Raw genomic sequence first — 15,632 nt, 5'->3', positions numbered from 1 at the left:
TCCCAGGGAAGGACATCCCTCAGCTGCTCGGGGCAGTCTGTTCCAGCTCGTGCTTCAATTTGCGTCATGTCTTTGTGTGGGCAAGAGTTGTCTGTTCAAGCAAGGTAGATTGCTGCTTTAGCTGCTCGTTTTCGTGCTCAGTGGGATGAACCATAGCCATAGGTGTGCTTTAATGAGCTTGTCTTTGATTGACCACTTGTCCTGTGCCCTTTTGTCCTTCAGCATCTGGTTCGTCAGACACGCCTTACTCTGCTCTTCCCAGTCCTGTGTGTTTATTCTGTTTGTCTTCCTCGCTTCCCTCAATTTCCCCGTTACACGTGAATGCTTACTGCTAACATCTGTGAGCTGCCCCAGCTGGGGCAGGGACTGCTTGCAAATGAAAGACCAGTTTTAGTAGCATTTTAGGGATGGGCCTGTGCATACATGGATTGTTTATCTGGAAGTGACGCCTGGTTTTGATATTAAATGTCTCTCTGGTTCTCTAGGTTTTGAATAACCTACAGCTTTAGTGTTTTCAAGTTTTCATTTCTAGGTAGCAGTGTATTTTATCTAACACATTTATCTATTTAGCTTTGTTTCATCACTGAAATGCCTCTCTTTCAGATTACGTATTTCAGCCTGTGGTATTACAACAAGCAGAACCAGCGCAGATGGGTAGATTTGGACAAGCCTCTGAAAAAGCAGCTGGACAAATATGCCTTGGAGCCCACTGTGTATTTTGGAGTAGTGTTCTATGTGCCTACTGTCTCTCAGCTTCAGCAGGAGATTACCAGGTAAACTTCTTACACGTGCCTGTAATTTTGTTTTCAGCATTCTAAAATGTATAGTTCATGTACAAATTGTCTGCTTCCCCTCCCCAACCTTTCTAGATACTGAAATTATTACTTTAGGCAGAATTTATGTTCCAATTGCATATTTATTTCCCTTTTGATTATTTAAAATACGTTATAAACTAAGCAAAGAATGAACTTTTCAGTGGTCTTAGGAATCTATTCAAACCTGTTCTTGATAATAGGAATACTCGGCATGGTCAGATTTTTAACTGTTTTAGTCTCTTCATGTCAGTCTCTTACTTTGTTTTGAAGAGCAATAGATTGCTTTGGGGGAAGTCCAACCCGTGGAAAGGACATGCAGATCTTTTCCCTATTTTGCTCTCAGTACTTTCTGGTACTTACCAGCTGTATTGGCAAACTTCTGGCTAAGCCTGAATTTATCGTTTTTGACTTTCACTGGGCAACAAAGATGGATATTAGCTTTGCTATCATGTATCCATTCGTACTGTGAATCTGGAGAACATCCCACCAATGGTGCTAACTGCAGAGGAAGTATCAAGCTGAGCATGTGTACTAGCCAAGTAGTCCTATGGGCCCATACATGGATGCCTGGTGTCTTAAAGTCTCTAGTTGTTCTGATTTCATTATTAACAGACAAGTGAGTATTAAACCAGTAACTAGATTACAAACATTGCCTGAAAAAACGTTTATTATTCTTCTCTGGCACTTATTCAAAGAATGTGGTGATTATGCTGGAGCTTTAACAGCAATTTTGCAGTGTGTTTGCAAGAGTTTACATGGCAGCCTTGCACTCATGTCCTAGAGGATGGCACTTGCTTTAATTTACAATAGTGAGAGTCTGGATTAGTTTCAGAGAAATCTGTGTGTTGGAGGATTTTTTCCAGGCCTTTTCAATATAAATGAAATTGAGCATCTTTAAGCAAATGGTACGTTTAGTGTGTACCAGGAAGAGGAGCATCACAAACAAAAGAGATAGTATTTGCCCTCTTGTCAGGTAGTGTCATGATCCTTGGTCTGTATGTCTGCTTTCAATAGCTGTCCTATGGAAAGAGCCTATGTTCTATATTTTGCCTGGTGAAGATTTCTTTTCCCAAGTGCCTCGATGTGCTGTGACTTTTTCCTTCCTTTTTTTTTTTTTTTTTTTTTTTTAAGGCTCGGGTTTGGTTCCAGCTATTTTTGTGTGTTTTATATAAGGATATTATCTGGTGTCATGTGGCATAGTGCTTTTTTTTGAAGTAGGAGCGAGGAAAAGTCTAAACAATATTTATAAAACGTCACAGAATTTAACAGTTTAGTGAAGGAAGAGATCTGTCTTTTGGCATGTGAGTGGCATGTGCTTCTGTGTTCTCAGTGTTAAAGCTTTACTTCGCAACAGTTAACATACAATATGAAGAAGTTAAGAAGCTTTTGAAACTAGACTTACAGAAGACAAATGTCCTTCTTGGCCAAGTCTGTGTGGCTGTACTGGCATTTGAAAGTCTTGGGGTGTTTGGGGGTAACGTATATTAGCTAAGATAGGGTGCACCATGGTTGGCCGAAAGCGCCAGAATAATTAAAGAAAATAGTGGTTCAGGCTGTGGACAAATGGTACACCTAGTAGTGCTTGCATGTTCAAGAGATGACCCAGGAAAAGGTCAGATTAAAGGAAAAAAAAGTGTGGTGCCTCGCAAGTGAGTACCCAGGAGTTGTAATGCAGAAATGGAAGTAACTATTGTGATGGAAGGGATGTGCATATTTGATTTATTCGAAGGGAATGCAGAAATGCAGCAACAGTGCACTGGACGTTGTAAAGAAGAGATGGTAAGGATATTAAGGAGGCAAGACAAAAATAAACAATTTTGAGGTTATGCTAGTAGACAGAAATTGTGGACATTCTTTGATTTAAGACAGAGCAGGATTGGATTCTGCAGCAGGTAAGTGAAGGGAAAAGTTGATAAAGACCATAAAATACTGGGTCTGAATGATGAGGAAGACAGTCCTCTGCACAGACTAGTGAATGCAGAGAGGAACTGGAAATGAAGGCATGTTAATCTGTAGTCTCTTGAAATTAAGAAGCCGATGTTAGCTTTTTCTTTTTTTCTTTTTTTTCCATGTAGGTATCAGTATTATTTGCAATTAAAGAAAGATATCTTGGAGGGTAACATTCCTTGCACACTAGAACAAGCAATACATTTGGCTGGTTTAGCTGTTCAAGGTAAGTAAGGCAATTATGCCAATTAGCTAGTGTTACTTTGGAAATGTGGTGGTGTATTTTCTATTGCACGCTTTCTGTTTATTGCTTATAGAGCTCTTTCCTTGCTGTAATAAAAATGCAAGAGGTAGTTGCTTCCAGTATACGTTCCATTTCTATGAAGCACATTTTTGTTTTCAGTCGGCAGCCTTACAAACACAGCAGCAGTTCCATTCAGTAGGGTAAGAAAGGTTTGCTCCTTAGAACTTCATCACCCAAAGTGTGGGCTGGGGAGGGGAACAGTGGGATCAGTGGCCCAGCACTTGCTGGTATTTCTGCACAGCCCTCGGAAGTGTACCTGGGTATCTGACATGTATTTTCAGGAGTTGGGTTTAACCTGGACATCTGAATTCCTTTGGGAGCAAGAGCTCTACCTGTCTGCTAACACCAGCAGAGCTTTCATCTGTGTTACTGAAGACTCTTTATTCTGACATTGTCACAAGAGAAAGGGACATATTTTAATGAATAAGCAAATCTGAATGTAGAGTAGTGCTAGTATCTCCACTTCTTGTCCCAAGTATCCCAACACCAAAGATTATTTCAAGTTAGTACACCAGGCTGTTAACAATTCCTATGTTCAAATCTTTCCTGAAGATCCCTTTCTCTGATACCTCCGTGAAAATGGCTACTTTTCCTCATTAGGGTCTAAGGGGATAAAGTACATAAAAAATCAGCAGTCCTCAGTCTGTGAGTTCTGATCATGTCTGGTGTTCCCTGCTAACCTACTTGTTCAATCTTAAATCTCTCATGTTAACAGGTTTTAATGGCAGCAGCTTTGTTGTGTTTGTATATTGCTTCACTCCAGCGGACATGATGTGGATGCCACTTCAGTATATCTAGGAGCAATTATAAAACTGCCAAAATTGAGGAGGACTTAGTCACTGCCAGTACACGCAACTTAGTGGTGGTTTTTTGTTGTTGTGTTGTTTTGTTTTAATTATGTGTTTTGGTAGTGTCATATTAAAGATTGTGAGGATGTTTTTCTGAAAATATAGTTACCAGCGGAGTAGTATTAATAATGTTAGTGCCTTGTTTATATAACAGTGAATCTGTTTAATCCACGCCAGGATTTAATAGTCTTCAACTGGCAAAATCTTACTTCATTATTTTCATATCTTTGGACAGTGTAAATGTCTCTCTGCTCAGTAAGTTGTTTACAGAAATCTTTCGATATAATCCTCTTTCCAGATGGAAAATATTTATCCTTTTAGCTTACACGTTCCTCTTTCAGTCTTGGGTAGAGAACTGCATGTGTTGATAATGTGATGAAAAAAACAACTTAGAAAAAGTGCAGGTTCTAAATTAATGCACTCCAATGACTGAAGTAGCTTATACAAGGTAGGTCAGTTAATTTTAGCTAGTGAACTAACAGAAGCAGTTGTTTGCTGTTTTAAGTGAACTGATTTCAAGAATGATTTGTTTGAAATAATTACAATAGGCTGCTTCTAAGCATTGCTTTATCTCAAGTGCTTAGTTGGTCTAGTGTGTCACAAGTTCTCCCCTTTGATCATGAATAACTTGCATAGTAATCATTAATGCATAATAAAAATTAGATTCCTAAATGTCACTATAGTTATACCATTATAGGGGAGAATCTGTGATAATGTAAATAAGGTCCGTGTACTTGGAAATTATGTTTATATGGTTTGGAAAAACTGTTCCCTGCAGACTGTTATTCCTTAGAACAGTTTCTCTTTTGAGACTGTACATAACTTTTCTGGTTTAAACTACTTTCTTTGAAATGTTGGCTCCTTTTTTCTTGGAAACGTAACAACAAATTCTTTGGAATGCCCTTTGGCGTGACATAAAATCAGCGCTTTTAGTACGTCCTTTCTGAGCATACCTTTGAATCAGGAAAGTCAAAGCTTCTATGTCCCACTTTCTGCATGTCTTTGTGCAGGGAGCTGTTCAAGGCTGGTGAGCAGAAACTGCAGTGTCCAGGGTGCTCCAGCCACTCAGGACCCAGTGGTGAGAACAGCTTGTCAGCTCTGTGCTGCGAGTGCAGTTGTCTATAATCAAGTATCAGACAAGAGAGAGTAAGGAAGATAGAGCCAGGCTCTTTTCAGTGGTACTCATGGACAGGATAAGAGGCAATGGGCACAAATTGAAATACATGCATTTTCATCTAAACATAATGTTTAGTTCTGTGAGAGAGGTGAGACATGGGAACAGGTTGCCCAGAGAAGCTGTGAAGTCTCCGTCCTCTGTATTCAGACTCTGACTGGAGAAGGCCCTGAGACAGTCTGCTGGAGCTGACTTGCTTGGGCAGGGGGAGAGAGTAGTCTCAAGGCCCTTTCCAACCTCAACTGTTCTGTGATTAAAAAACAACCAAATAAAAACCCAAGGAGCTAAGGAACTTGGAGCAGCAGTATTTGTTTTATCATTTCTTCTCCTTTTGTATCCATGAGGAGTCTCATCATTTTTTCTGGTAAAAAGATGGAGTGTATTTTTACTTTTCCTCTTCATAAACATTACTGGTTAGTGTCTTCCATTGCTTTACTTTCAGATCATAGTTCAATAGGATGGGGATTTGCTACTTGGAGATCCTTCTGCAATTAATTGGGTATTGAATTATTTTGTTACAAATGTGTGAATCCAAGACTTTTTTTTTTCCTAGCTGATTTTGGAGACTATGATCAGTATGAATCTCAGGAGTTTCTTCAAAGATTTGCTTTGTTTCCAGTGGTAAGTACTTCCTTTAAATTCTTTTTTGGCATTGCTGAACACATATACACTGTGTTATGAAGAGCCCTCCTATGTACTGAAGCCCAATACCAGACTGATATATACAAATCATTATTAAAGATGCCGTGATCCATCTAGTTTACTGCTCCCAAGATAGTCAAATTCAGAAGAAGTTTTCTCTGAGGCTGGAGTGAGATGTGGTATAGTATATTGTACAGAAGCAAAGATGTTGCAGGATCTTTTCAGTTTTATTGTATATTATACTGAAAAGAAGGTTGGAATAGAGACAGGAAAGTGAGTAAAACCACTTCAAAACAGTTTGTACTTTTTGGCTTTATTTGGGCTAATATCCAGCATCTAAGCTCCAAAATTAGAGTGAAGGGTTGGTTTCTCTGTGTAAAATGGCTCTAGTTTCTTTATTTTATAGAACATTTTGTAGTTCATTCTATAAATGCTATCTTACATTAAGGGTTGGCTACAAGAAGAAAAAATATTGGAAGAAGCGACACAGAAAGTTGCCTTGCTACATCAGAAATACAGGTAACGTTTCCAGAACTCTTTATTGCTTAATTTTTTAATATGATTGCTCAGTAAGTTGGGTATCTCAGGAGGCAGTTGAACTAATTTCACCTCTCATTTAAATGAGCTTTGCACTGATACAGTTGTGTTAAAATACAAATTTTTGCTGAATGAAAGTGAAAAGACAACAGAACTAACAACTGCTAAAATGAAGGAGAAGATTTTGCTTGAAAATTAAAAATATGGGACAGAAGTAAATTTTGTGACTTAACCAGTATAATGTTTCTGAAACTTGTTTACAACATGAAGTTGCTGACCCCAGTAAAGAGGTTTCTCAATGAACAACGCTGGCAGGTACTTTGAGCAACAGAAGTGTAGAGACAGTCACCATGCCAGAATGCTTATGGTCTAAGTAAAAGGCATCTAAATTCGATGGTCCAAGACAAAGGAAAGTTAAATTCTCTGTTGTCAAGTTATCAGTCAAAAGTGTTTGTGACTATGTTAATAATACTGATGTGTTTTTTGTTTTTTTTTTTTGGTATTATTTTAAAACAGAGGTTTGAGAATTTCAAATCCCTTTATCTCTGAAATGTTTTGGCAACCACATTAAATGGTTAAGGCTCAGCAAAGGAAAAACAGTCTGCATGACATGAAGAGAAAGTGAACGAATGGAGAGAATTATGATTGAAAAAGTATTGAGAGACATAAGAATGAGTGACAGATTTTTCAGGTAGAGATAATGTCATCTTTGAGATCAAACGGCTGAGACAAGTACATCAGCCATTGGTACAGATGGAAGCAGTTTGTCTAGATGGTTGCCTGGGTGTTTTGGGGGTGTTTCTGAAGCTTTAACAGTGACATTCAGAGTAAAACAAGCATGATTTTTGATTATTGACTGTACTAGCTGATCATGTTCTCGTTGTTTTAATTTTCATAGAGGCCTTACTCCTCCTGATGCAGAAATGTTATATATGCAAGAAGTAGAGAGAATGGATGGCTATGGTGAAGAGACCTACCCTGCAAAGGTAAATGGGGCGCTGATTTTTGTCTCAGTTGCTTTTCTTCCCTATGTAAAAAGGGTTCCTTACTGCCAAAAATAAGAGCAAATAAACAAACAATAAGCCTGTCCTCCTCATCCCCACCAAAACAAAACACACACGCTTCCTCTCCTCCAAAATTGTAAAACTAGTTGCTTCTCGTGCAGCTTTGCTCTCAAAGACTTTTTTTCTGTTTGTGTGTATTTTTTTTTGCAACTTCTTACAGGACAGCCAAGGAAGTGACATATTCATTGGAGCATGCCTTGATGGTATCTTTGTGAAGCATAAAAATGGCCGGCCTCCTGTTGTATTTAGGTTGGTGTTGTTCTTTATTAAAATATATTTGTAATATTTTATAAATAACATTTTGTGTATGTGCCTCACTAGCATGGATGTTTCTTAGATATGGTGTGTGCTTATTCATTTGATAAACCTAGACATAGTCCTGTAGTCCTTACAGTACAATTAATACTGAATTTCATTGAAATTTTTCCATGTATTGACTGTAGGATTAATCCCTTTAAACTGGAGTAATTCTAAGAGATGAATGTGTAATATGCAGTCCATTGCAAAACACTTATTGAGTCCAAAAGGAGCAACTATGAACGCAACATCTTAAGTCCTAAGATGTACACATCAGTTTACTTAGCAATATTCACTTGGGAAAGTATCCAATAATTCCGTTCAAATATTATATAGAAAAGAAATAGAGAAGAGTTACATGATAAAATTTGTGTCAGTATTTTGAATTCGTACATTGTTTTAGTTAGCCTGTTACTTAATGTTGTGCCAGTTAAATTGTAGACACAGCTTCTGTAATTCAGCTGCATTTTCCATGGTTTGAAAATCAGGGCTTGCAAGTCATGTTCTGTCCCTTTTGTCTGCAGGTGGCATGACATTGCCAACATGTCTCACAACAAATCCTTTTTCGCATTAGAGCTGGCAAACAAAGAAGAGACAATCCAATTCCAAACTGTGAGTGAATTTTTTTTTGATTTTTTTCATTAAGACATCAGTAAATAAAGCCACAAATTGACTGCTAATTTTTGTTCTATGAATTATTTTTATATGTTTAGCAGCTTTGAATTATATGAGTGAGTCAAATGTAATAATCTGGCCTCTGGTTAGCTTTCTAAGGGAAAGTGCTTCAGAAAGGAGAAGGCATTAAATCTGACCTTTTATGTGTAGTACGTTGACAAGGTTTGTTCAGGTGGTCATAAATATTTTCATCCATTCCAGTAAAATTTATAGCATGTTTTCTTAAAATGTTGGGTCGGCGGCATTTAAAGATGAGCATGTTCTTAGAGCTGTGCTGGAATGGGCCACGATGTGCTTTGCAGAATCAAGTTCATGTAGCATCTAGCACTTGCCTTTGTGAAGAAGGCAGCTGTTGAATCTGATGGCATCATATGTATACACTACAAAATGTGTTTGTGCTATAGTAGATATCTACAACAAAAGGTTTCTTTCAGCTTTCATAAATCTAATAAAATTGTCAGGCTAAAGCGTATGTTTAGGCCTGCAAAATATGATTTTAGAGAAAATCTGATGACTTCAATGAAGTTAATTTAAACAAAATCAGATAATACCAATTTAATCTTAAAGATTTCAGTGGCTTCTATGAGAGCAAGTGATGGATATGCATATTTTGTCTAATGTGCAAATTTTGTTTTTGTTTTTTTGGCAGGAAGATATGGAAACAGCAAAATATGTGTGGAGGATGTGTGTAGCTAGACACAAATTTTACAGACTAAATAAATGCAGCCTGTAAGTAGAATACATTAGCAGAACTCTTGGTGCCCTTGAAACTCCCATGGGGAGAAAGAAGTCTATTATAATCTCTGTAATGTCTATACTGTCCTTTTTAGATTATACTAATTAATGACTTGTATTTTTTCCCTAATCGTTTTTGAGAAAATTTTTGTCATCAATTTCTCAAACTTACACTTTAGTGTGGTTCATAGTGGAGGACAATATTAAACGCTGAAAATCTTACCAAAAGTAGTAATGTTTGGCCCCTGCTGTTGGATCTCAGTGCAGTGACAGACGTTAGTTGCCTTGGAGGCTACTATTGCTAGAATGTTTGCTGGAATCACTGGGATTGGGTTTGGCCTGTGTTTGGGTGAACTGCTCTGAAAGGACACTCTGAAGGCCTTTAAAAGGGCGGGAAGTGTATGTGAAGCACTCCTGAAATGTGCTGGATTGACAGCTGAGAGGTATGTGGTCCTTCGGATATCCATGGAATTTGTATAGCTCAAGTAGCACTAGTGCGAAGTAAATTTAATACAATTCATCAAATTAAATTTAAATGGGCTGGTCTCCAACTTGTAAATCAAGGGGTGGAATTTGAGCTACTCTTCTCCACTGGTACAGATTTCCCTCAGTTAAGTTACTTCAGCCAAAAATAGAGAATTAGACCCACTGAACAGCCTGGCATAAAAAGAAAAAAGTGATTTCCAAATGCACCATTCCTCCTCTTTGTACGTAGGCCTCCAACGACCTATCTATGGAGGTGCTGATGCAAAATTTTCTGTGGCTGCTGGAAAGATAATGGAATATTTTGCACCACAGATGACTCCCTAGCATGGTTAATGCTAGCTCATCTTAGAAGAGTAAGATTAATTTGGAGTAAAATAGCCCCTGTATCTCTAAACTTGTAAGCTTGGCTGCCTTTTGAGAGGACTGAGAAGTGTTGGTAGAAGTGGTGCATTTGTGGGACTTGTGCATTGCATTCTGAATGATGTCAGTTCTATAGAGTTCTGTAGTTCTGTATTGAATGTCAGTCTTTATGATGACTCTCTGCTTTTGACCCTTTCACCACAACATGGTTTTATTAATAGGAAAAGTCCTCAAAAAAACTTTCTGATAATCTCTATTCTATAACGTTCTATCATCTGGTCCTGCTGCTGAAAACTGTCTTATGCATGCCTGTATTAAGTTCAGGCTTTTTTTTTTTTCTTTATCTGTATGTACCTTGTCTTTAGAGATTCCCTGGACTCTCCACCTGAGGAGGGCTCTCAGAAATCTTCCCTCATTCTTTCCCTTCCACGCTTTCCAATTCTTTCTCGTCCTTCACTTCCCAAAGGGTGAGCTGAAAAACCATCTTTCTTTCCAAAATCTGTTAGTTCCTGCATTTGTGAAACTCTGCAATTTTTTTGACCTCTGTCTTGCTGCAGGATGCAGAGTACAGGTGCATTATAGGATGAGGGAAAAGGAGCTTAAGGTTTCTGAACAGTCCACCATGGAGGCACTACAAAAATTATAAAAAGTTATTAACGTTAGCTAAACTAGAGCATATAAATTGCACTATAGTCATGCTTTTTAGTTTCTCTAATGTTGCAAATATTAAGGACCCCTTGTAAACAACTTTATGTATGGTCTTGTAGAACAGGGAACTTTTAGTATGAGATTACCCATGGGGTTCAAATTTGGAACTAGGCCCCTTCTGCCCTGTTGCACAGCTTCAGGGCCACCTTCTTTTTATGCTTCATGTAAAGGATTCTGCTAGTAGCAATGGTGGTTTATGCGCCAAGCTCTTCCGTTTTCAGACCGTTGTAAGGATTGTTTAACAAAGCTCCAAGAAATGCAGAGTGATTTTAAGTGACCTTGCAGGCACTTTCCAAGGTTTGAAATAAGTCTTGGTGTTGTTAAGAATAATTTCTCACCATAATATTTCTTCTGTAGGCAAACCCAGCCTGTTACAGTGAATCCTGTTAGAAGGCGGTCTTCCTCCAGGATGTCTATGGTAAGGAGAGCAAATAGTTTCATATTTGCATTTTTATTGATTTAAATTGACTATGAAACAGACATTACTTTCCTTCAGTGAAGTAAGATGAGCAGTGAAGAAGACGAGTGTCTACTAAGTGAGAAACTGTTTCTGACTTGTAGAAAAAGCTGGTATAAAACATCTGAATAATGGAATTAAACTAATTACAGTGAAAAATATTTTAAACACTTCTATTTTTAGAGTGACTGCTTTGTCTCTTAGAGACTCTCCTATATCTCAGATGGCAAGGTATCTTGGGTTGTTTGGTTTTGTGTTTTTTTCAAATATATTTCTTGTGTGACCTCTCAGGAGAAACTTATTTGAAGATTTAGAGAAGTGTTTTAAGACTTAGACTCTGTGCCTGTGCATGCATGTACATTTCAAGAATTCTGTATTTAAAATAAATCTTGAATTCTTTAAATAATAATAACATTCTCTCTTAGCCCAAGCCTCAAGCTTACATGATGCCTCCACCACCTCAGCTGCATTACAACGGTCATTATACTGAACCATATGCATCCTCCCAAGGTAATCTGTAGCAGATTTGAAAATTTCTAATTCTTGAATAATTTTAAACAAGGTGGAAAACAGACAGATCTTGTGATTTAAATTTCATGAAGCCCACCGCGTTAGAGGGTGAATGCTGTAATTTGTGTTTTTTAGCTATTTAGCTAGAGCTGGACAAAATTTACAGGCTGACCATGGGTCAGGTTTGCATGGCAACACTCATTAAAGTGCTTGCTGCTACTCTGTGTGTGGGCTGATGCGAAAAGTGGGATATGAGAAAAGGTAGTTATGACAGCAAATACAGCAACTGTTGATTGTGGTCCCTTGCATGAATTTAACTGACTAGGTTTTTTGGGTTTATGTACTAAACTGGTATGATATGGCATTCTGAGATCCTTGTCAATATTGATCTTAATAGCTGCTTAAAAACAGGATGTAGGATGAGTTGAGTTTCTCTCTGAGTTTGCTAGACTACATGGTGGTTGGGAATTGAAAGGCTGAGAACTGTTTACTGAGAACATTTGTTTAAAAAAAGGAAAAAAAAAATTTCAAGGAATGCACACTCCTAATCTAAGCCGTTTCACAGTGGAATCATGGCTGCTTTCTCTGCTTTTTTGATGGTTACAAATAATGTCTGTAATTTACAAAGTTGCTTCCCTAGAGAGGTTAATCTCATCTTTTGCAAAGTTGCCTCAGTTTTGATTGGGACCTTCCAGTCCTACAAGTCAGCTAAATCAAAAAATACTCATAATAACTCATTGGTAAGGGAATGAGCACATTTTCAATGTAAATGGTTGCATGAATATTCATAAAGGTACAGATATGTAGATTCAGAATGTACCCGAATTGTTTCCAATATGGTGTTGGAATCATTGCTGGACACAGTGAATGCTGTCATGCTTCGTAATTTCTAACGCACAGACCCTACTTCTGAATGTTATTTTTAACAAACAGAAGATTTTTTGGCTGTTACGCAATTCAGTAACGTAAGTGTGCAATGATGAACTTGGTGTTAGGTCATGAGAGGCATCTAAACAATGACTTAATTGTTCTTTTCTGAAGCTTGGCAAATTGTACATCCAATGAAGTAATTGTTAAACTATTAAATGTATATTGTACATAAACTATTAAAACATTTTCTTTACCCACCAGAGTGGGTACATGTTAATGTGCAAACAATACATAGTTGTTGTTTAAACTGTGTCCAAATTTTCTGCAGAAATGTTAAATTGATTTTTTTTAAAGGTCTTGGGCTAATATATACTAAAGGTCTATATCTACTTATGACCTGAGAGTGTTTTGAAGAGGAGAGGGGGTGTTTGTGTGTTTGTTTGTGTGTTTGTTTTCTTTCAATTTAAGCTGATCTCATGGGGTTAGTACAAACCTTGGTGTAAATGTCTGTTCTTACTTTCAATTAGAATGGTTTACAATATGATATAGATTTGTTTAACTTAGAATTAAACTTAGGACACCTATCCTAAACTGAAGAAAGCCATCCTTAAACTGAGATAATGTTTTCCAGTAGGAGTTTGCATCATCTAAATGAACATACCAGTTCATTCTGTTGTATATACCTCTAGTATCAACAACACCAAAAAAGCTGCTTTTTTCTCTTCCCAATTCAAGACATAGCTAAGAACAACTTGAGATTTTGAAAATCTTAAGCCTCAGCTACATCTTAATAGAGAATATCTTTATTGTTCAAGGTGTTGGACATAAAGCTTGTTCTTAAACTTTACTTTCAGATAACCTCTTTGTGAGCAATCAGAATGGATACTACTGTCACTCTCAGACTAGCTTGGATAGAGCCCCTCATGACTACAGTGGTCGAATCCGCAATGGTAGTGTCTATAGTGCACATAGCACAAACTCCCTGAATAATCCACAGCATTACTTGCAGCCGTCCCCTATGTCCTCTAACCCAAGCATTACTGGAAGCGATGTCCTCAGGACTGATTATGTCCCATCGCACAGACACAGCGCACTAATACCACCTTCTTATCGGCCCACACCAGACTATGAAACCGTGATGAGACAGCTCAAAAGGGGAATGGTGCACACAGATAGGCAGAGTCATTCAATGAGAAATCTCAACATCAGCAATACGTATGCCTACAGCAGGCCTGATGCCTTGGTTTACAGTCAACCTGAAATAAGAGAACATGCACACTTCACTTCCCCGCAATCTAACCATTACCCATTTAACCTGAACTACAGTTTCCATAGCCAGTCCCCCTATCCCTATCCCGCTGAAAAGCGCCCGGTTGTTGGGGCAGTCAGTGTGCCTGAGCTGACAAACGTGCAGCTCCAGGCTCAGGATTATCCAGCACCAAATATAATGAAGACCCAAGTCTATCGACCTCCTCCCCCATACCCATACCCAAGACCTGCAAATAGTACTCCGGACCTTTCCCGACATATCTACATTAGCAGCAGCAACCCGGATCTTATCACAAGGCGAGTGCATCATTCTGTCCAGACATTTCAGGAAGACAGCCTGCCTGTGGCACATTCTCTACAGGAAGTCAGTGAACCTCTAACATCGGCACGCCATGCTCAGCTGCAGAAAAGGAACAGTATTGAAATAGCAGGCTTGACTCCCAGCTTTGAAGGAATAAGAATAAAAGAGAGGACCATGTCAGCATCTGCAGCGGATGTGGCTCTTCCAAGAGTTATCTCGGAAGGGTCACAGCCCAACATTCTGATGGAGAGAACAAAACAAAAAGAAAATGAGCAAGATGAAGGTGTGAGCTGTGACCATAAGAAAACCCTTTCAGATGCCACTATGCTGATTCACAGTAGTGAAGAAGAAGAAGAATTTGAAGAAGAAAACAAAGCTAGTACTAGTCTCTCTCCTCTCCCTGAAGATCAAACCCAACTTTCATCCATAATGGGTGGTTATTCTCATGATCCTGTACTCAACTACCCCTATAGCTCTGTTGCTTCGTCTGCTGGCCCTTTGCATATTCTTGAGCCTAAATTACATATTACAGAGACAGAAAAGAGAATAAAAGAAATGAGCCCGGTTCATTTATTAGTAGAAAGCCAGGTACAGAGAAGAGGGGAAGGACTGCTTATGCCATCTATGTCAGAATCTGACCTTACAACGTCAGGGAGATACAGAGTCAGGAAGGATTCGATAAAGAAGAGACCTGTGTCTGATCTTTTGTCTGGGAAGAAGAATATTGTGGAAGGCCTTCCCCCGCTAGGTGTAAGTGGATATTATTTCTCTTGGTTTGTGTTTCAAATTGTTCTGTGACCAGAGTTGTGTGGGGTTTTTGTTTAAGTGTTTTTGTTACTGTTTTTTAATCAACCTGAGAGATGTATTTGAAATGTGTGAATTAAAGCTGCTTTATCTTTATTTTTCTATTTTCTCTCATTAACTTTGTTTAGTTATCTTTTATCTTTCTCCTTCTCTGCCACGCCTGAATTCAGTTTGGTAGAGTCCTCCCACACAAATCCAAGTGTGCAGCCTCCCTCCTTCTGACACACGTAAGCTACCTAGCAACAGGAGAATTATCTATTTTAAAGTCAGTTCTAGATCCCAAATTCTGCCCTACCTATCCTTATCTGGAACAAAACCAACTGTTTGCATTCTGCTACAAGCTTTCTAATATTAGAATTTCCCTCACTGAAAAATCAGATGTAGCTGAATGTTTACATTTTTGATTCGTTTACACTCTTATTCTGACCTGAGAGTGTAATCTGACACATCAGGCAGTAAATTCTTCCCTGGTATTCTCTTCTTTTCTTTCCTTCATTCCTTCCTCTTTTCATGTCTTTTCCCTTTTGCTTTGCCTTTAAGCTGGTTTTATCTCACTGAAGTTACTTCTTGCTTGTAATGCCCCTTTATCCTACTACAACCTTATGAAGCCATTAAACAAAATAAATTGAACAACTGCAACTTTCCCTTTTTCTATAATTCCTACTTCATAGGAACCCCAAGGCCTATTTGGGACTGTATGATTTCACTCACAGTCTTTACTACTCACTTTCTTTAGTTTTATGCAGACAGTATCATATTTCACACCCTAATAGAGGAAGACCATTTTTATTATTATTTTGCCTTTTTTTAAATTTGATTGTGGCTAACT

At 38.2% G+C, this 15,632-nt stretch overlaps 1 protein-coding gene across 5 annotated transcripts in view; it reads left to right on the top strand.

Moving 5' to 3' along the window:
* PTPN21 (protein tyrosine phosphatase non-receptor type 21) overlaps nucleotides 1-15,632 on the top strand; it is a 46,401-nt gene that overhangs the window by 16,391 nt on the left and 14,378 nt on the right. For all 5 annotated transcript variants that reach the window (XM_083836490.1, XM_083836489.1, XM_083836488.1 and 2 more), the window contains 11 exons: nucleotides 604-773; nucleotides 2,891-2,988; nucleotides 5,642-5,709; nucleotides 6,179-6,249; nucleotides 7,166-7,253; nucleotides 7,492-7,580; nucleotides 8,153-8,240; nucleotides 8,953-9,032; nucleotides 10,950-11,010; nucleotides 11,475-11,559; nucleotides 13,284-14,749. In XM_083836490.1, coding sequence (XP_083692616.1) covers nucleotides 604-773; nucleotides 2,891-2,988; nucleotides 5,642-5,709; nucleotides 6,179-6,249; nucleotides 7,166-7,253; nucleotides 7,492-7,580; nucleotides 8,153-8,240; nucleotides 8,953-9,032; nucleotides 10,950-11,010; nucleotides 11,475-11,559; nucleotides 13,284-14,749 — 2,364 coding nt within the window. The remainder of the gene's footprint in view (nucleotides 1-603; nucleotides 774-2,890; nucleotides 2,989-5,641; nucleotides 5,710-6,178; nucleotides 6,250-7,165; nucleotides 7,254-7,491; nucleotides 7,581-8,152; nucleotides 8,241-8,952; nucleotides 9,033-10,949; nucleotides 11,011-11,474; nucleotides 11,560-13,283; nucleotides 14,750-15,632) is intronic.

This window comes from Anser anser (assembly GCF_964211835.1).
Source record: "Anser anser genome assembly, chromosome: 5".
NCBI classification, from domain to species: domain Eukaryota; kingdom Metazoa; phylum Chordata; class Aves; order Anseriformes; family Anatidae; genus Anser; species Anser anser.
The sequence above is the reverse complement of the archived record's forward strand: the minus strand, read 5'-3'. Positions and strand labels throughout refer to the sequence as shown.